The following is a 21,893-nucleotide window of genomic DNA, read 5'->3' as shown; positions in this document are numbered from 1 at the left end:
AGTGGAAAAATTGACTTCCTATTTACTGCGTAACAGGATAAACACTGTTTCAATATTTTTTTTTTCTTTCTTTCTTGCCAAGTAGGACACGTTTTTTCATTTGTAAAAACACTTTTCCCCAAAAGAATGGTGATTGAGGGAGTTGTTAGACCCCATCGTTTTTTCCCTTGTCTGGTAGGTTATCCTAATCTTTTGTAAGATGGTTTAGTCTCAATTGAAACCATATGGAGACGTCAAACCCAATATAAAAGAGTTCCCTATAGTTTTATGGTATTGCTTGCTGAGCAATAATCTTTTCAATTAATATTGGTGTTTCCCGTATTTTATTAAGTCAGAAAGTTTATCTTCCCCGTCCCCTCAATGTTTCAATTGAGACCACCCTTTTACCAAAGTAGCTCCACATAGTGCTTGCCTTCTTTACACTCCATTAACAGCGCCCAATTATCCCCCGTTTGGGAAATCCCTGTTTCAGAAATAAATTTCACAGGTTAATATGTCAGTCCAAGCTTTCCAATCTTGACCAATTTCTGCAACAAGGCTTTTCCCAATCTTCAATTTTTTGCTGTTAATGTACCACACATATTTCCCACCATCTCTTTTTGTATGGCAACCGGGACGTCGCCGAGTCCAAATATATATTTTCAATTTGGAAATTTGATTTAGTAGGTAATGTTAATTAAATGTAAATGTGTATGTTTCTCGGTTTACCCTCCCGTAAGAAGGTGTATCCTCAATTGAAACGCCTCCGCCTTTTTCTCCAACTGGAGAAAACAACCCTACTGTGGAAAGGAATAGAATCACAATCATCATTAATCTCATTGCCCCAAAAGCAATAATTGTTTTCAACATGACTTTTTGTCTTTGTTTAGGGAGTTTTCCTCTTGAAACGTTTCAATTTAGACAACCTTCTTACTGTGGGAAAGGTGCATCCGTGTCCCCTTTCAGTAACAAGGACCCTCCCACTTTGCGTTGCTCCGATGTTTCTTCTTTTATGCTGCTTATCAGCATCCAGTCTTCAAGAATCACCGTCGCTTCGTCCGTTTCCTGTTGAGAAGCAAAATCTCCCTCTGATAGCCTAAATTTGGTGTGTGCGTTTTTTTCTCTGATAGATTCGCCTCATCATCCAATTGTCATTGTGTGGTGAATAATAACAATTTGTAAGGTCTACCAAACAGGACTTCATATAAGGTCCGCCAATTGTGGATGGTAGACAACTATTATATTAACAAAATGGGAGCCATTATCACTATAAATAGTTTCTGGAATTCCATATCGTGGAATGATATCCATATGATCTAATAAAAATAAAATAAAATCTATATGTATTTTTTTTTTAAATGGATATGTGGGTATGCATATAGATTTAAACCCTAAGCCTTGTAGTGCCGTTGTAGCAAGGCCACCTCCCCCTTGTCGAGACATAGGTCTTCCCTTGACTCAAGCCCAAATTATTTTCTTTATTGATCTTTTATTGGTAGATTATGTCTCGGTGGTCTGCCAATCAAAAAACACAAAAAGACAAACTATCATTCACGCTCACACTCATAAACAGAAGAATTTAGTGTGTTCAACCAGTGTAGCATCCATAATTTCATTTTGTGGGAGTAAACTGGAGTACCCGGAGAAAATCCACAAATTCTCGAGGACGCCATGAATACCCCACATTCCGGAAAGTCTGGATCCACCCCGCATTCATTAGTAGATCCTTTAATATACACACCCCCACTCTAGCATTTTAACCGTTTGTAAAAAATTACCTTCAAGTTTCACCCAAAGTTATATCCTTTTTAATGCTATCAGTTTAGTTGTTTGTTCCCCGAATTGAGGTGGCAATAGTTTCACATCTAAGGTTTTTATTTTCACAGCCGCCATGACCTAATGGCCCCCTATCAGGTTTTTGGAAAATCCCAATTCCCTCTAATAGCATGCCAATCACCTTTTAATGCGGCCATCCAATTTTGTATCCACTTCTTTCAGGTGATAAGATAATCTCCCCCATTTGTAAAACAAATTCATCCACGCCTATTTTATACAACATGACGCCTATGGCCTTTATTACGTCGCCTTGACTCCAAATTCTATGAACCAAGATAACACGGCGAATTTGTAAGCAAATTTTGCCCGTCCCATTTTGTTCATAGACAACCCATCTACCTAAAGCGTCACTTGTTTCAAAACATGAAAGGCCCCACTAGAATTTGGGCATCCAGCGCCAAATAGAGCCTATTTACACATTTGTCTCAAATTTGTTTTAGATATGGGGTTCCCAATTTCCCAAAATTTCCCAGAATTCATGTATCAACACATCCTGTCAAAACCCAAAGCGACTAACATAACCTGTTTCTAAGCCAGATTTTGGAATTTGGAGAATTTCTCCTTTCCCCCCTTATCTAAGCTTGTTATTGCCACTCGTTATCACTGTAACATTCAGGCGTATTAACCCCATCGTTGCAATGTTAGGAATTTCAAGCTAAAGTTCTCACCAATTTGCATGCCCTTAAAGCAGTAAAAAGCAACGTTATTTGGTTGTATCAATTGACCAATGCTTATCCAATCCGTAATATCCTTAAAGTCATCAATATGACCTGTGACAAAGCACATTTCCTCCCGCCAGGACAACAGACAATGTTCTTTCAAGTGCACTTTGAAAAACATTCCATGTTACTCCATTCTTAGGGAAAATATGCTCATCCCAAACCAATTATTTTATCTACAATTCACCTAATTATTTGGATGAATGCCATGAATTTTCTCATGCCACTATTGCATTGTAAATTTCCCATCTGATGTTGTTAACAGCCAAATAACTCTCAATACCTAAGATATACTTTGTAAATCACCTCATATGATGTTTACTTAAGACAAGAGTCATTTCCCATAGCTCCCTGTTACCAAAACAAAAATCTACAACAATTAAATTAGAGAAATCAACCTTTTGTTAGGCATTTCCCAATTTCAATTTTTAATGTTTTAAAAACCTTATTGTCACCAATATACCATAATATTGTAAATGTTGTCATCCTCACCTTTTCTTTAACCAGCCAACCTCCTGGATTAAAGTATTTTGAACAATCAAAATATTCAGAAATAGTATTAATATTATTATATCCTCCAAAAGCTAGTTTCCTTTAACTAAGAGGCCTTTGAAATCCACAATTGCTCAAAAATGACTATTTTGGTCTATTCCCAAATCCAAAGCTTTTTACCAAATCAACCTTTTACTAAACAGATTTTCTATCCTCTTAATATACATTTAATTTTAAAACCCAAAAAATGAATGCGAAAGCATTCGCATAACCTTGCATTCCTTGCAGACCATGTATTGTTCTTATTCTGAAAAGTCCAAACAGAAAACACCATAAGCCGCTAACTATGACCTCCACTCTTGCTGCGAAAGCAGCATTGTTATCTTATGTTTACAAACCAGCGAGTCAACACTTGAAACGTCGCCTCTTTTTTTCCTGTGCCCATCTAATCAGCAGCCGCTGCACCAGAACGCTTCTCCCGCAGTCCACACATTATTTGGCAAGTCTAGAGCATAATAAAAACACAGGTGACATTCCCTGCTAAACATTTAAATGATCATTTTGTATATATTCTTTTGTCTTTTTAAACACCATCTTCCCGCTAGCGGACGGGATCAAAACCCAAGCTGCAATAAGCCATCACATTGCTGTAAATTGACAGTACATATAGGTTATATTAACAAAGCACCACCAGCACTTGGAAATAACCATTCTAATTGTTGTTATACAAGCCCCAGCATCACAAAAACCCCAATGAAATTGTAATCACAAAACGTCATACCTGGATTAACCAAATCAAATACCAGTGTCTCCATTAATTTTCTAGCACAACATTCTCGTATCCAAAATCCACATTCCAAATCATTCTAAGCCGACATTCCTTGTTTTCAGAGACCCTCTAGTCTGGGTAATCATGTAATATATATACCCCCATTTTTTTTGCAACTTATCTCTGATTTTTGTCGAACTTTACACCATCTCTTCTCCCTCTATTTTTGTTAAACTTCCTCCGCGCCCGTCACCTATCTCGATAAATATTTTCCCCGTCAGCCGAGGAGGCCCCGCTATTTTTCCTTACCAAACAGTACTTTCCCGCCGCCTCGGTCTTAAATATATATCCCCGTTATCCGAGGGAGCCCCCACTATTTTCCCAAAATAGTATTTTTAACTTCTCCCCGGCCTTATTTCGCCATTAGTGTCTGTGGAACAAGCTGTTCCACTTTTATCCATTCACATATTATTTATATATGTATATTACCTCTATGCATTAGTGCATATATTATCCTGCATTTTATGCATTTTAAGCTGGCCAGCAAACCCATATTTATTTATCCATAAATATAGCTGTGTAATATTTTTAAAGCGCTTTGTCTTTCCAATTTTTTCCAATCCTTACAAGTTAGACGTATTTTTTGGATCGTCATCCAAACCCGCCTTACAACACGTGTTTCCCATATTTTACTTTTTTCTAGTGAGTTTGTGTGCCTCACACAGTTAACTTTTTAAATATTTTTTATTATTATTACCCCTTCGACTGTATTTCCTAGGCTTATCTTAATTTTACTGCAGAAACCACACAAACACCATACAACATTTACAATATATTCGTGCCTACCCTTGAGAAACAGGACACTTTCCAGCCCCAAAAATGTACCTGCCATTGACTAGTATAAACACAGGGTTTTTGTCGCCGTCACCCAGGACGCGAATCCAGCCCAGAATGGACCTCACATTCAATGTCCCTTTAACGCATTTGGAAACACCGTCACAACATGCAGACATTAATGTGGACTTACCCGAGATCCGTCAGATGTCTCCCTCCAGCAGGAAAAGTCTTCAACCGCCGAGAATCCAGGCGCCCCCGTCGAAAACTCCAGATTGCGTGAATTGTTTGTATAAACATCCTGGAACAGGCAGTCCAGGTTAAAGATGACTTGGCGGTTATTGGTGACCTCGCAACACTGAGAATAATAAGAGAATGATTTAACAAAGAAATGACTTAATACAACTATATTTATAATAGTAATACAGAATAAACCCAACATCACCCATACCTGATTACCGCCACGTAGAATAATGCCAGGATGCCTTTGTTGCTGTGTCATTTGCATATTGTGTAGTATAGAGTCATTGCTGGACAACTCGGATTAACGATACGTCTGCTGGTGGCAACAGAGGCATACAGAGCATTGCTGAGAGGGACCGGAGACCCAGGTGCAGGAATAAATCCACTTGTGTGTGAAAATGCCAGCTTCCTGATACCTTTCTATTGCAGAACGAGCGCACATATTGTTGGATGAGTGCCAGTTGGGTAAGGTCACAAATTGGAGTCAGATTACTAACTTGAGTTTATGTTGATTTAGGAATAAAATTCTAACAGTGCTCGTGTGTGTGTGTGTTGTATAGGGGGGTGTCTCATCGTTTTTGTGGGATAGACCTGCCAACTGGCTTAATAATTGTTTGTTCATGTCGAGCCATGTGGCCAAACTCGTTTTACAATTGTTTGTTAAGAGAGTGGAATGTAGGATAGGCTAACTAGCTGGTCTTGCAATTGTTTGTTTGCACCGCGAAATGTAAGACAGCTAACTAGCTGGCCTTGGAATTTTTTGTTTGCCTCGCGAAATGTAATATAGGCTGGCTAACAGGGTTTCCAATTGTTTCCTTGTATTGTGCGATGTGGCCAACTCACTTCGGAACAGTTTGTTCGAATCGCGCAATATAAGATAGGCTGCGGCAGTTTGTGTGAGCTATAAAAATATTTTGTTTGCATACAACTTAAAACTGCAAATGTCTAAGCATATTAACCCAAAGTTTTGTTTACATAAACTCTGAACTACATCACTGTCTTAGAAATATTACCCTGTCTTCCTATATAAAGACTGACCCACTGTTCATTCAGAGACAATTGCGAGGACGACAGACTGTGAGCGGTTCACAGCTGTTTGAGCGTTCTCCCCCGTCATTCCCGGAGGCTTAACTAAAGCGCCGGGCTAGTTACGCCACTATTTGCGAATGGACTGGGGCCGCCTGGATAAACGTGTCTGCTTGCATGTTTGTCAAAGGCACTAACAACAGATGTTTGAAAACCGCTGGACATCAGCATCAACACAACTTTACGAAGGGTGGCAGGCAGCGCTGGGCTAGTTACACTAGCTACTATTTGCAAATGGATTGTGGCCGCCTGGACGAATCTATAAAACTCAGCGTTTTCGATGACTCATTAGGACAATTGTTCAATTCGGACACAGAAAATGAGGACTTTAATAGATTTGTGGGTGATGATTATGTGAGTGCAATGTAAAATGGCTAAATAAAGTACAACTAAACTAAGTTTTTTTAAAAACATGTTTTTAGCGTGTCTCCGTATGTTTAAGCTGGTGTATGTGTGACAGGGTAAAGTGAGTTAAGTTATAAATGAGTGCATGTGTTATGTAAAATGGTTTCGGGATTGGGGGTTTATCATTTTTCGATTATTGATGCCTCCAGCCAAATAGCAAGGGTATAGAGGGGTATTCGAGTTTATGTGTAAGAATGGACTCACATAGCTTTCACGTGGTAATCACGCAGGTATCACGTGGGAGACATGCAGGAGACATGCGGCGGTCATGAGTGTGACATGCAGATGATGCGTGGGGGTCATGAAGCGGGGTGTAGCTAAAAGCAGAGGGGGTTTTCAGGCATATCACTAAAGGTTTGCTTGAAGTAACAACAACGGACCTGTCTGATTATTTCCCCCTGTCTTTTAAAGGTATGTTGTTTTGTTTTGATGACCGATTGAGTGTGGTGTTTGCAGGAGACAATAGTTAGCATTTGAGAGAGAACATAATGGCTAGTAATGTTTGTTTACGTTTTATGTGTGTGCGTGAATGTGCGAGTCTCGGGTGTATAGTTTACAGCAAGCTACCTTCGGCCGCCATTATAGCGTTAGCATGATAGTGTGTAGTATATGACGGCCGTAGTAAAGGAAGGTATGTTATTGAGATTTCACGAGTCTCGAGTAGAGCACGGGTAGTGGCGTTAGTGTGACAGGGTGAAGTAAGTGATGTTATAAATGAGTGCAGGTGTTAAGGTTAAAAGGGATTCATGCAGTTATGACGCGCGAAGCGTGCGCAATGCACGCAGGTTTGACGCGCGAAGCGTGCACGGAATACGCAGCTATGACGTAATGGGTACGCGCGAAATACGCAGCGATTACGAAATGGTCGTAGCCCTGTGTATAGGATATAAGCGGGCTAGTCAGACATTTCTCTAAGTTGGTTTGGAATACAACAAAGGACCTGTCTGATTATTTCACCCGTCTTTTAAAGGCGAAATACAACTACCCCGTAAATTCAGGGGTACAACATTTTTGGAGGCACCGCTGGGATTGCTGCTTAGATGACCAGTATTCACAACCTGACTACTGAATGCTGAGCCAGCAAAACCTACACCACAACCAGGAACAAGACAGCGAGGAAAGGTGTTGCTGTTAAAAGGAACGTGAAGTTGGCAGAGTACTCGTCATCTGAGGCCAGTAGAGATCATCAGAGAGACGGTAAAAACGTGCCAGTTCAGTGTTCACTTTTGCACCATAAACCAAACTCCTACAGTGTTGAGGAAATGGAAATGGAACGGGAACAGTTACACCAAGAGGTAGAAGAAATGTTGTACAAGCTAACAGTCAATGACCTGTTAGAAATATGTGATTTTCTGAACATAGAGAGTACGGAACGCGCATCACAAATGACATTGTTGGGTCACATCTATAACCACTTGAAAAGGAACGAACTCAAAGACGAGGATCAAGGTATGTCTGAGTTGTTAAAATTGAAGGAGAAAATATATGAGATGAGGCATGAAGGCAAAGGGGCAGTACCCGCCAAGCTCATACTGGCGGAAAGATTTTAAGATTGCGGGTCAAATAGGTGAACCAGGCCAGAAGGACAAGCTAACCTTCTCCAGTCTGGTTCACCAAATTGAAAAGGGAACGAGTAGGGGGTACAAGGACGTGGAAATTGTTGACGCTGTGATCAGAGCTATCTCCCCTGGTCTACAACTCAGAAACTATCTGGAAGAAAAAGCTAATCTTACCCTGCCCACGCTCAAGTGCGTCCTCCGTGCTCATTTTCAGGAGAGGAGTGCTACCGACCTTTACAAACAGCTAACTTCGGAAGCACAGCAGATCAGGGAGACCCCGCAAAGTTTTTTCATGCGAGTATTGGGTCTGAGACAGAAAGTATTGTTTGCATCCCGTGAGGCAGAATCGGGACTTCAGTACGACCCAAGCCTAGTACAGCGTATGTGTTTACACACAATACTCACTGGGCTTCAGAGCGACAATATACGGATTGATATGCAGCCTCTCTTATTGGACTATAAAACGTCCGATGAACTATTATTGGACAGGTTAAATATAGCCTGCGCTAATGAAGAAGAAAGAAAAAATAAAAAGAAGTTTAGTACCCCGCAGACAGCGAGACAAGTGAACCAGGTACAGTCGGAAGACCTGCGACCTTCTAATCGGCCTGCCGAAGAAAAAGCTAAAATGTCTCCGGAAGTAAAAGCGGAGCTTGCCAAACTGCATAACTGTTTCGCGCCTCTTGAAGGTCTCAGTGCCGATGTCGCTCAGATCAAAGAGACGTTACAACAGACTAGGTTCCAGCATCATTCCTACGCCCTCTGTCAGGAGACCAGTGATGGACCCCCAGGCACCTACGGGTCGACAAAATTATTACAACCAGCCCCCAACACCTCACTGGAACGCAGGCCGTCCTGCCTATGTCCCGAGGAGGTGTTTTGTCTGCCAGCAGGAAGGGCAAGATGTTCAGTGCACACATTATTATCGGTGTGGAAGCGAAGAACATTTCCAAGCTGGCTGTAAAAGCCGAGTTGTCAGGCCACAAAGAGAAGCCCCTTTAAACAACTAATGTTTGCCCCGACGGGACGAGGGTCAACCATGAAGAGAGAAAGGTTCCAACGATTCCCACATAGTGACCGGGGGGAACTTCCTCGCAGAGATAAAGGCATGCCCTACCGATCACCCCCGGCAATAATAGGTTATCAACATAAAATTACCTCTCTAGTTGGAAGGCAATGTCTAGTTCAGTGTTACATAAATGGTCACCAACTACAAGCATTATGGGACACAGGCTCACAAGTTTCAATCATTGACGAAAGGTGGAAAGATGAATATTTACCTGGCGTGCGACTGAGAAATGTGTCAGAAATATTAGAAACATCTGCAGATCTGACATTGATTGCAGCAAATGGGATTGAGATGCCTTTTATTGGGTGGGTGGAGACAACATTTCATCTAGTCTCAATGGTAAACAGAGAAAAACTATTGATTATTCCAATGCTGGTAACCAGCGGGCATCATCTGTCCCATCCCATTATTGGTTTTAATGTCATTGAACACATTCTGGCACAGACTGAAGTACATCAACAGCACCTTGCTGTGAGTAGTGCTTTCCCAAGTCTTAGAAGAAACGAGGTGAAGACTTTGATTCAGGTCGTCAGTGCGGAACAGAGAGACCAATATGTGGTGAGAACTAAGAAGAACAGGGTTTTGGTACCAAAACACACCATTATTCAAGTTGAGTGTCGGGTAGCTGCCACACCTTTTAAAGAGGGCACAAGTGTTCTTTTCCAACCAGATGTGAATTCCCAGTGGCCAGATGGTCTTGAGTTCAATGACACCTTGGTCAGAATAAGAAAAGGGTTTTCCCCTGTAATCAAAATTGATGTCTCGAATCCAACAGGCCATGATATTGTCTTACCCGGGCACACTGTAATTGGCACAGTACAAAGCGTTTTGACTATACTTCCCGCTGAAATTTTTGAACCAACCCCTGCACCAATTGCAGTGAACCATACCAGCACTCACACCCCATTCAAGGCAGGTGAACAATGGGACCCACCTGTAGATGTAAGTCACTTGACAGAGAAGCAAAGACAAATAGTCAAACGAATGCTGAGAGAAGAGTGTCACTCCTTCTCCACCTCAGACAATGACATTGGCCACATTGACAGGTTACAAATGACTATCTCACTCAAAGACACTGAGCCAGTCAAGCGTTCATATATGTCAGTGCCCTGACCATTGTACCAAGAGATGAAGGGGTATCTCCATGACTTAATAGCACAAGGCTGGGTGAGAAAGTCAAACTCATCATACTCCTCGCCAGTCGTGTGTGTCAGAAGAAAGGATGGGACCCTTCGTTTATGTGTAGACTACCGAGATTTAAATAGGAAGACACATCCCGATCGGCAGCCGATCCCCAGAGTCTAAGACATCATGGACAGCTTGAGCGGAAACTCTTGGTTTTCCCTCCTCGACCAGGGGAAGGCCTATCACCAGGGATTTGTGTCTGAGGAATGCCGAGCAATGACTGCTTTTGTTACCCCCTGGGGACTATATGAGTGGATCCGTATCCCTTTTGGCCTCATGAACGCTCTGCATCGTTTCAGCGTTGCATGGAAGAATGCCTGGAAGGACTCCGGGACAACATGTGCATCCCTTACTCGGATGACACGCTGGTGTTCAGCAAGACTTTTAAAGGGCATGTAGAAAATGTGAGACGACTATTGTGTCGCCTCAGAGAGTATGGAATAAAACTAAAACCCAGCAAGTGCAATCTTTTCAAAGCTGAGGTTCGCTATTTGGGCCGAATCGTCTCGGCAGAGGGGAGTAGAATAGATCCTGAAGATTTTGAAGCTGTTCGATCACTGAAAGACGTCAAACCACACACTGTGGGTCAACTCAGAAAGATGCTTGGTCTTCTGACTTATTATAGACAATATATAAAAGACTTTTCCCGAAGAGCGAGTTGTCTGTATGACCTTCTGAAAATGGACCAAAGTGATGCCCGAAACAAAACAAAGACAAAGAAACCAAGCCATGTCGTTCCGTCGAACAAGCCGATCGTATGGATTGATGAGCACCAGCAGGCGCTTGAACAATTGATTGAATGCCTGCTCCATCCACCAGTATTAGGGTTCCCAGATTTTACCCAGCCCTTCATCGTACACACTGATGCTTCACACCAAGGTTTAGGTGCAGTGTTATGTCAGAAACAGGATGGTAAACTTAGAGTCATTGCCTACGGCTCCCGCACATTGACAGCAGCTGAAAAGAATTATCACTTGCACTCTGGGAAACTGGAATTTATGGCCCTAAAATGGGCGATCACTGACAAGTTTCGAGATTATCTGTACTATGCCACAGCATTCACTGTATATAGCGACAACAACCCACTCACATACATTCTTTCCACTGCAAAGCTAAATGCAACCACTTCCAGGTGGGTGGCAGAATTGGCAGATTTCCACTTCACAATAAAATATAGGCCAGGGAGGGAAAACAAAGATGCTGATGCTTTGTCAAGGATGCCGCTGGATGTTGAGGCTTTGATGAAAGAATGTTCTGAGGAACTGCCACCCGATGCTATCGTTGCCACGATCCAAGCAGTTAGGGCACAGGAAGTATTCCCTTTGATGCTGCCTTCATTTCAAATCTGTTGTTCAGTGACAGATGTAGAGGCGACAGCTGCTGCGTCAATCAACCCTGTGCCAAAAGAAGGGATAAGGAAAGCACAACAATTGGACCTGGTCATTCGTCCTGTGTTGAATTATAAGCGGTCAGGTGGTAAGCCATCGGCTGAGGAATTGAAGGCGCTCAGCCCAAAAACAAAATGCTTGCTCAGGCAGTGGGAGAAACTGATAATAGACAGTGACGGGATTCTGTGCAGAACCACAACGACCCGTAACCAGATGGTCCTGCCAGAACAATATCGAGGAACAGTCATGCAAGAGTTGCATTATAACATGGGGCACCAGGGCGTCGACCGCACAGTATCCCTTGTGCGTGATCGTTTCTTCTGGCCGTATATGCAGTCTGATATTGAACATTATGTGACAAAAACCTGCCATTGTTTCAACAAAAGAAACCATGCCAGGAACAGAGAGCGCCATTGACGAATATTGTGACAACACAACCCTTTGAGCTGGTCTGCATTGACTTTCTTCATCTTGATAGATGTAAAGGCGGATATGAATGTATCCTCGTTATAGTTGACCACTTTACACGTTTTGTCCAAGCATATGCCACCACCACCAAGTCAGGAAAAGCTGCTGCAAACCTTATCTTCAATGACTTTGCTCTGAAGTTTGGGTTCCCCGTACGTATCCACCATGATCAGGGAAGAGAATTTGAAAACCAGTTGTTCACCCAGCTGAAGAAACTCAGTGGTATGGCTGGATCAAGGACAACACCGTATCATCCGATGGGTAATGGTCAAGTGGAACGAATGAACAGAACATTACTACAGATGCTCAGAACACTGACTGAGACACAGAAATCGAATTGGAAGGAGTCTTTGAACAAACTTGTGCATGCTTACAACTGTACCCGTTGTGATGTGACAGGTTATTCACCATTTTATCTACTGTTCGGGAGATCGCCGAGGCTCCCAGTGGACATGCTCTTTGGACTGTGCAACAGGTCCGATGCAGATGGACAGCAGGACTATGTGGAGAAATGGAGACGAGGGATGGAGGAGGCGTACACCATTCCCACCGAGAACGCACGGAAAGCGGCAGAAAAAGGTAAAAAGCACTATGACACTAAAGTGAGGAGTGCTGTGCTACAACCAGGAGAACGCGTCCTGATAAAAAACCTGACACCAAGAGGAGGACCTGGGAAACTCCGTGATTTCTGGGAAGATACAGTTCACACGGTGGTGAAGCGAATGGGATCTGACCTACCAATTTATGAAGTTAGGCCAGAAAGACGTAAAGATCGTTCCAGAGTTCTGCACAGAAATCTACTAATGTCTTGTGACCATTTTCCCGTTGAGATAACACCAGGAGAAGGGAAAATTGGCACAAGGACGCCGAGAAAGAAACAGCAGCCGGCATCTCATCAGGAGTCAGACAAAGAAAGCGATGACGAAGATGACTTCCACTATGAGCTACGCCAGCGACATGAGAGAGGTACCCAAGAAATGGAGCCGGAGCACAGGCCACTGCCTGCGGACCAGACACACGAAGTGAGGAGCCCTGCTTCCGGACTAGTACAAGTAGAAGAGGACCATCAGCTGGAGGACCTGCCTGGTGAGGGAGCAAACCCTCCTCTTGAAGGTCCTAGTGATGATCAGTTATCAGAGACCTCCCCGCCAACCGCCGTGACGGAACCTGAGGCGCTGACTGACGAACGGCCGAGAAGGGAGAGACACCCACCACGATGCACGACCTATGACCATCTTGGAATCCCCTCCTGTTATAGTACTCAGTCACCGCAGGAGCGGCTAACTGTTTACCCTGCACCAGGAGTGGCCCCTTGGTTAGTACACCTGCATCCATATTACCTGCAGCCACCCTTTTTGTATGGACTCCAACAAGTTTGAGCCTACAAGGACGACGTGCATGATGCGGGCATGGACTGTCATGGACTGTCATGGACTGTCATGGACTGTCATGGACTGTCATTGACTGTCATGGACTGTTATGGACTGTTATGGACTGTGACTACAGTGCCCATCCAGTAAAACGTGGACCGTACAAGTTGTGGATTATATTTGAACTGTGGCCTGTGCCGCCTGGACTTTAATGAGCATCGGCTCACCGAAGTGGAATTGTTTGGGAGCATATTAATGTCGGGACGACATTTGTTTTTGTGGGGGAGAGTGTGACAGGGTGAAGTAAGTGATGTTATAAATGAGTGCAGGTGTTAAGGTTAAAAGGGATTCATGCAGTTATGACGCGCGAAGCGTGCGCAACGCACGCAGGTTTGACGCGCGAAGCGTGCACGGAATACGCAGCTATGACGTAATGGGTAAGCGCAAAATACGCAGCGATTACGAAATGGTCGTAGACCTGTGTATAGGATATAAGCGGGCTAGTCAGACATTTCTCTAAGTTGGTTTGGAATACAACAAAGGACCCGTCTGATTATTTCACCCATCTTTTAAAGGCGAAATACAACTACTCCGTAAATTCAGGGGTACAACATTAGCAATGTACCCTCGGCCGCCATTAGCGTTAGCATTGTGATGTGTATGTGTGTATGGCGATCGTAGCACTGAAGCTAAGCTATGCTATTGAGATTCCTTTGTTTGCCCTGCTAACTAGTTGAGGACTTTGCTAAGCTATTGAGATTCCTTTGTTTGCCCTGCTAACTAGTTGAGGACTTTGCTAAGTTGCAAAACAAAAGGTGACAATTTACCATAGTCAGAAGTTATGACCGTTTATGCAACAAGTACATTGTTTTGGTTTTTAACGGGTTGTTAATATATTTATATGTATATATTTAGGTGTTATTGTATATTGTTGTATATTTTTGTGTGAATTGATTTGAGATATCACTAAAGGTTTGCTTGAAGTAACAACAACGGACCTGTCTGATTATTTCCCGTCTTTTAAAGGCAAATACATTGCCCGGAATTCAGGGGTGCAACATATGTTTTGCCATACCTGGCACGTCCTGTGTGTGTCAAATACAGAAATAGCACTCATTACTGACACTGCGCCTTTAAATGCGGTGCGCCATATAGTCGTGAAAATACTGTATTCAAACATGTACAAATATATTAAAGTCCTCATCTTCTGTATCTGACATAAAGAGTTCAGCTAGTTTCCAGCTTTGACGAAAGCTCAAACTGCAGTGTACGGAGGGTTTAAAGTGCTACGAGGGCAGAAAGTCAACAGCCTTGGCACTCGTCTGTATTGTTTTGAATGGATTTACCATAATGCTTAAAATATGCGGGGAGGCTTTCTAGGGTGAGAGTCTGCTAGGTTGATATCAAAAAGTACCGTGTCGGCAAGAAATAAAACCATTAGGTCAAGCAGTCAGAGTCATAAAAACGTTTGAATTTAGTGGATAAACAAGGCACACTGACTGACTGGGCCCGCTGTCTATTTTAGAAAAAAAAATAGTTTAGAGTTTTACATGGGCCCTATAGGTGTGAAAATACAGAACAAATAGAGTACTGCTCTACTAAAAAAAAAGGTTCAGGAACCAGGTAATTTTTCGATTCGATCAAATTTTTGTATATTTATAGATATACTGCCACCTGATGGTGAAGTGGTTCACTCATTTGACATTTGTGCAGGCAGGTGCAAGTTTGATTGTGGTGGTATGATAGTGAGTATGTGTGTAGTCTTCCTTTCGCCCGAAGTCAGCCCGAACGCCAGCGATCCTTGCCAGGATGCGTGGTACGGATGATGAATGAATTTACACACACATCCAGATACGTCGTATTTTCTTGCGTATAAGCCTCCCCGCATATAAGCCGCACCCTTAAAATGTCCTTAAAATCGTTGAATTTTACAATCTCTCTCGCATGAGACGCCTGCTGATTTACAATTTTCACCTTCATATTCATGGTTTTAATGGGGAGTACAAATATGTGCATTTGAAAGGATAATCTTGAGAAAAATCATCGCACGGGGTATTTCTGAGATACTGTATGAATCTAGAGGATCGTCTGCTGGAGTGCACAATCCAAAAGGGTGTTGCCTGCACGTAGACAAATTCAAAAAGGAAGTCACAACCAGGAAGTGTGGCCATAGTGGTTTACTTTTCACCAAGTCTCTGGGTGCAATAATACCACGAGATACACATTGCGCAGGTATCAAGGCTGATATTTTAATGATCGACCGCAAAACCTTCGATCAGCCTTAACAACTTTTGGGATGTATCACATGTATCAAGGCTGCTCGCGTTTGGCCAGTGTGAGCACGTTTAACTATGGTAAGATGGCGGTGCCCTGAGCGAGCAATGGCAGGCACAAGTACTGTATTTATTCGAGTAAAAATGTGCACCCGTGTATAACGCGCACCACACCCATAATCTGTCCCTTAAAATTGGTATAATTTGTTTTCAGTTTTACTCAGCTCACACCAAGGATTCCACTGGTACTGGTAATTGGCAAATGCTGAACAAATGTTGCCATGACAAAACATTTATTCACAACATATGTTAAAGAAATGTGTAAATCTAACTACTACCAATATGAACACTTCTGAAAAGAAATTTACAATTTTAGATCCTTAAAGTCTATTTCATCATCACAATTATTAACTTTTTTCAAATTCTGATTCATCATCATTATATTCATCAAACAATTGATTCCATTCTTCTTGAGCGAGGATAACGCTCCCTGGGCGGACTCATGTGAACAGGTGCCCGCTACCGTTTTCCTGGAACAACTGTTTAAATGTTTTACCGCTTTAACGGGTGGCCCGGCAGGTGAGTGGTTAGCGCATCGGCCTGAAAGTGGGGACCTGGGTTCAAATCCAGGTTGTGTGGAGTTTCCATGTTCTCATTCCAAAGACATGCATGGACACCCTATATTGCCCCTGGGTTTGAGTATGAGTGTGAACGGTTGATTTTCTCCATGTCTCGTGCGATTAGCCAGCCACCAATTTGAGGTGTCCCCCGCCTCTGGCCCGAAGTCAGCTAGGATAGGGTCCAGCGACCCAGCAACCTTAGAGAGGATAAAGCGGTTCAGAAAATGGGATGAGAGATACCCCTTTTGATCTATGAATTTGGCAAAAGCCATTGGAGAGGGCTGGCTTTTGTAAAAGAATGTAGATTATCACCATCCGGTGGAAAAAAACTGGTCTTTGCGTCTCCCATTATAACGGCTTTAGAGGGGTCTTTTTCACTGGCGGAGGGCAGTTCTTTGCCAACGTGGAGTAACATGCATGTCTAGTCTAATTTGTACGCATATAAACCTTACCTTTGATTCAGTCAATTTTTGGGGGGTAACAAATGGGGTATATAAGTATTTTATTAAAGGATCTATAAACATATAACCATAATCCCTATCAATCCTGCATGTTAAAATAGATGAGACGCCTATCATTGTCAATGGCATCCAATGGGTTCCCACATTTTTTCTAGAAATAGTTGAAGAAATGAAAATACAAATGACTTTTGATAGTTTTATTGACAAATGCTGTCATAGCTTCAAAGATGTGGATGACAATCATACAAGTGAAAACACCTTAAGTACTGTTAGAAAGTAGACATTCATTTTAATAAGTTTTGAAGTGCTCCAGCTGCATCAAGGTCACTTCACAGTAGGAACAAATTAACATAGAGACCATTACATACAATCAATTAGGTGGCTTTGAATCCTCTTCCTCCTGTCAACTGCAATGAATTTGTCACGATTAGAGGTCCAAAACATTTCAAGGGAGTGTGCTTTGCTCGGCTGATTTTTACATTTCTGTGGGTCATTGATTTTTTATTTAGGTCACTTCTTATATTTCCCAAGTAATTCCCTATTCATTTTAGAGCACTTCCTTTACATTTTGAATGATTTCTAGGTCACTTCCTGTAGATTTTGGGTCACTCGCTGATGATTTTGGAGGATTACCAGATTCCTTCGTGTACATAGTTGGTCAAACCATCACGAGTTAAATTATCCTTAAATTTTTTTTTATGGATGGACATACAATTGTGATAAACTCATTTAAATTAATAGAAGAAGAATATGTTTGGGCCTTTATCCTTGGAATGATTGGGCATTTATCTTTGGAATGATTGGGCATTTATCCTTGGAATGATTGGGCGTTTATCCTTGAAAATGGAACTGAAAGTGTAAACATTGCTAATTTCATGAGTATGGACCCTCCCTGCATTTGGGTTTCATTACTTAAAATGGCAAACTAGCGGTGTTGCACAATTTCGGAATTTAATGCTACTCTATGTGACACACTATTAGTATATTTTAGAATTATATTTTTAATAAATGTCTTTAAATGTGTTGTGGTGGGATATTGAATTCTTCCATCTTCACAGACGGATGAACAGATCCTCCCATGCGCATATGAACCAAAGCCTTGTGTTGATGATGAGGAAGGAGGAGTAAGACAGGCTTTATTTTAAATGCAGCTCAAAGCATGCTGGGTATCTGGGCAGCTTAAGAATTGATCTGCAGTTAGAGAGACGCATACACGGTCAGCAACTGAGAAAAAAGGCGCAAATGCATACATGGGTTGGCTTCAACATGGAGCTAAACTATTGTAAAATGTCTTGGATTTGGTTCTAATGATGTTGGTGTCCAGAGATATCTTCCTCCAACAGTCCGAGATCCAGAACGGTAGGGCATTCTCTATCTTATATATAGTAAGTGTATTTGATTCCTACTGGTGAGTGGTGACCACTCTTTTGGTGTCCTTGGAAAAACATACCCATTGCTGTTTTTTGAATGTTCGCTTCTTCCTTCTTGATTTAACACGCGTTAGATTCATTTATAATGCCTCAGATGACACAGGGTGCCTAGGCGGCATTTTAAATGGTGATTCAAAATCCAAGCAATGCTGGAATAGGCTCGGTGTACTCTTTCTGTGCACGATGCAAAATGAAATATAAAGAAAAAGCAATATTGATCGTTTGTGTTGCTGTATGTATATTTTTGACACCGCAGATTTGATCACTTTTTTCTGTTAACCCATAAAAGGCATAAAAGAACCAAACTTCTTGAATGTATTTTGTGTTAAAGGTGTATCTGTTCCAACCGCTCTATCAGAGAAAAATCTGAGTTGTAGAAATAACTGGAAACTCAAGAAAGCCATGGCATTATCTTCTTCACACATGTATGTAAACTTTTGACCACAACTGTATATAAGCACACATATACATACATACACATAGATGTACATGCATGTATAATGTAGGTCTTAACAATCAACCATTTGTTTTGTTAAAGACCCTGAAAGCTGATTAGAGGAAGGATCTGCGCAAGCGCTCCTTCCTGCAATGAGGGTGCAGCAGTCTATTGCTGAAAGAGCTTCGGAGGGACTCCACAGACTCATGCAGGGGTTGGGAGGTGCTGTCCATGGTGGACATCATCCTGGTCAACATCCTCCGCTCCCCCAGGTCCTCCACAGAGTCCAAAGGACAGCCCAGAACAGACCTGGCCCTCCAGACCAGCTTATTCAGCCTGTTCCTGATCCCCAACAGACCACTCCATTAAAACACTGTAGATGCCACAACAATGTCGTAAAAAGTCTGCAGCAGTGTCCTGCACACTCCATAGGACTGTAGACTCCCCAGTCGTTAGAGGCGGCTCGGGCCCCTTTTAAACAGGGCATCTATGTTTGTGGACCAGTTTAGTTTGTTGTTGACGTGAACACCCAGGTAATTCAAATTCTCAACGATTTCAATGTCTTTACCCTGGATGTTCACCTGAGTGTTCTGTTGAGGAGTGCTCCGAAAGTGGTGGTTTTGCCTACACCAGTCAACAAAGGCTTGATGACTCCCCTGTACTCCAGGTCGTTCCCCTCCGTCACTCGTCCAACAATAGCAGTGTCGTCAGAGAACGGTGAAAGAGGTGGCAGGTGTCTGTATTATGTTTTAAGTCTGATGGGTAGAGGGAAAAGAGGAGTGGGGAGTGCACTGTGTCTTGTGGGGCCCCCACAAGACACAGTGCAAGCTACTACATCAGACGTACAGTACTGGAGTCTCACGTGTTGTGGTCCGACAGTGAAGAAGTCGGTGATTTATGCGGCTTGGTGGTTCCTTCCTCCAACCTCTTCCAGTTTCCCTCGCAGTAGGACCGGGTGAATGGTGTTGAACGGACTGGAGATAAAAACATCATTCTCACCCTGCTTCCCGTGTTCTATTTAAGAGACCTATTTATCAGGTAGGTGGTAGCATCTTTCACCCCAATGCCTGGACAATAGGTGAACTGCAGAGGGTCCAGCTCTACATTCATCAGGGGGCTGAGGGGATTGAGGATGATTTTCTCCAATGTCTTGAACAGGTGAGAGGTTAATGCTACTGGCCTGAAGTGGTTTGGCTCCCTGGGGTTCGCCGTCTTTGGAACTGGGACCCCACAGGAAGTTTTACACAAGGTGGGGAACTTCTGCAGACTGAGGCTGAGGTTGAAAATATGCAGAATAACTTTGCCAAGCTGATCCGCACACTCTCTCTCAGTAGTCTGGAGCTGAGGCCGTATGGACCGGTAGCCTTCATTGCCTCGATCTTCTTTAGCTCTTTTATCACCTGATCAACAGTAATGAATAGACCGGTGGAAGAGAGGGAGGGACAGGAGTAGGAAAAAGAGGGGGAGAGTTGCTTCTGGTCTAGGGGGTTAGAGGAGTGGTAGCAGGACTGAATCTGTTAAAGAACTGATTCAGTTCATTGGCCCACTCCCTGTCTCCGGACTCCGGGTCTCTCTCAATGTTGCCTCCATGGCCCGAAATGGTCCCCAAGCTCCTCCAGACCTTTTTGGTGTTGCCTCTCTGGAGTTGGTTCTCTAGCTTCCTCCTATAGATGGTCTTTCCTTTTCTTATCCCTCTCTTCAGCTTGTTCTGGACCATTTCCAGACTCTCTTTCTCCCCAGACCCAAAAGCCCTCTTCTTCTGGTTCATGAGAGCCCATAGATCCCTGGTGACCCACGGCTTATTGTTGGAGAAACAACGGACCTTCTTGGAGGGTACAATGTTCTCAACACAGAAGTTAATATAATCTGTGATGCAGTGGGTCAACTTGTCATTGTCTTTCCCATGTGAATTGCACAATACCTCCCAGTCAGTGGTCTCAAAACAGTCCCTCAGCACCATGCTGGTCTCCTCGGTCCATCTTTGTATGATCCTCGTGGTAGGTTTTATTATCCTCACCATAGAGTTTAGGTGGGGATCAAATGGACCAGGTGGTGGTATGAGCGGCCCAGTGGGAGCAGAGGGACTAGCTGTATGCCTCATTTGTGTTGGCATACAGCAGGTTCAGAGTTTTTTGTTCCCTGGTGTGGCACTTCACATACTGAGTGAAGGTGGGTAGAGTAGAAGCCAAGGGAGCATGGTTAATATCACCAGAGATAAGGAGAGACTGGGGGTGTGACGTCTGCAGACGAGAAACATTAGCGTGAAGAAGCTCGCGGGCGACTGCCGCATCGGCCGAATGAGGTATATACGCAGTTATTACGATAACGTGCGAGAACTCCCGGGGGGTGTAAAACGGCCTGATGCTAACAGCTACTAGCTCGATATCTGGACTGCAAAGTTTTTCCTTCACAGTAATATGCCTGGGTCTGCCTGGGTCCATCCATTATTAATAAAAACAGCTATTCCCCCACCTTTCTTCCAACCACTCTTCTCGGCATCTCTGTCCGCCCTCACCAGCTGAAAGCCATTGAAGTAGACGTCTAGTTTTAGTTCATTCAGCCATGTTTCCATGAACCACAATGTAGATTTTGTAGTATTGGTGTTCTTTGGTAAGCGTCGTTAGCTCTTCCATCTTATTGGGGAGAGATCTTACGTTCCCATAATAATACATGGAATGCTGGGTCTGAAGCGTCGCTTCCTCTACTAATATTTTCGTCCAACTCTGCATTCTCTTCTCTTTCTCTTTAATCCAGGTGTTGCGTTGCGCTAAAAGTTGATCCTTTGTGTAAAACAACAGAGGCATGGCTGAGTGGGTCAAAAATGTCATGTCCAGAATTTGCAAAGATAAATTAAACTAATGGATCAAAGACTGCTTCTCACACAGCTTGAGTTTTGGAGTCTTGAAAATAAAGTTTTAAAACATTAAAGTATGGAATATAATATATAAAGTAAAGTAACAAGTAAAATCTTAAGAGACGATAACGAGTGAGGGTTTAGGGTGCTACTGCAACTAACAGCCGATGCTCCCATTGGTGCGTTAGGGACTTAGGTCTCGCACCAGCGGTTCCCACATTTTACCACACAGGTTAGCGGAGAGCAATATACACCCATCGAAAAGCACCCCAGCCATAGGTTCCCTACCCTGTTCTAGAATGAAATTTCGCTTCTTCTTCTCTGCAGAGTGCCAAAAGAAGAAGCGATGCCCTGACTTCAGTCTTTTTTTCATCTCTTGTCTTCCGCTCACAACCACTGAAGTAAAAGTTTTTTTTT

At 42.9% G+C, this 21,893-nt stretch overlaps 1 protein-coding gene across 8 annotated transcripts in view; it reads right to left on the bottom strand.

Moving 5' to 3' along the window:
* Window positions 1–21,893, bottom strand: part of LOC144195235 (membrane-associated phosphatidylinositol transfer protein 2-like) — a 32,625-nt gene that overhangs the window by 1,881 nt on the left and 8,851 nt on the right. Inside the window, exons 7-8 of one of the 8 annotated variants that reach the window (XM_077714719.1) lie at window positions 4,823–4,930; window positions 1,112–3,531 (exon numbers count right to left, since the gene is read on the bottom strand). In XM_077714719.1, coding sequence (XP_077570845.1) covers window positions 4,863–4,930 — 68 coding nt within the window. In that variant the 3' untranslated portion in view covers window positions 1,112–3,531; window positions 4,823–4,862. The other 7 variants (XR_013326062.1, XM_077714720.1, XM_077714718.1 and 4 more) reach the window with 7 other exon arrangements.

Source organism: Stigmatopora nigra, chromosome 4 (assembly GCF_051989575.1).
Source record: "Stigmatopora nigra isolate UIUO_SnigA chromosome 4, RoL_Snig_1.1, whole genome shotgun sequence".
NCBI classification, from domain to species: Eukaryota; Metazoa; Chordata; class Actinopteri; order Syngnathiformes; family Syngnathidae; genus Stigmatopora; species Stigmatopora nigra.
This window is presented reverse-complemented; position numbering and strand designations above follow the sequence as displayed.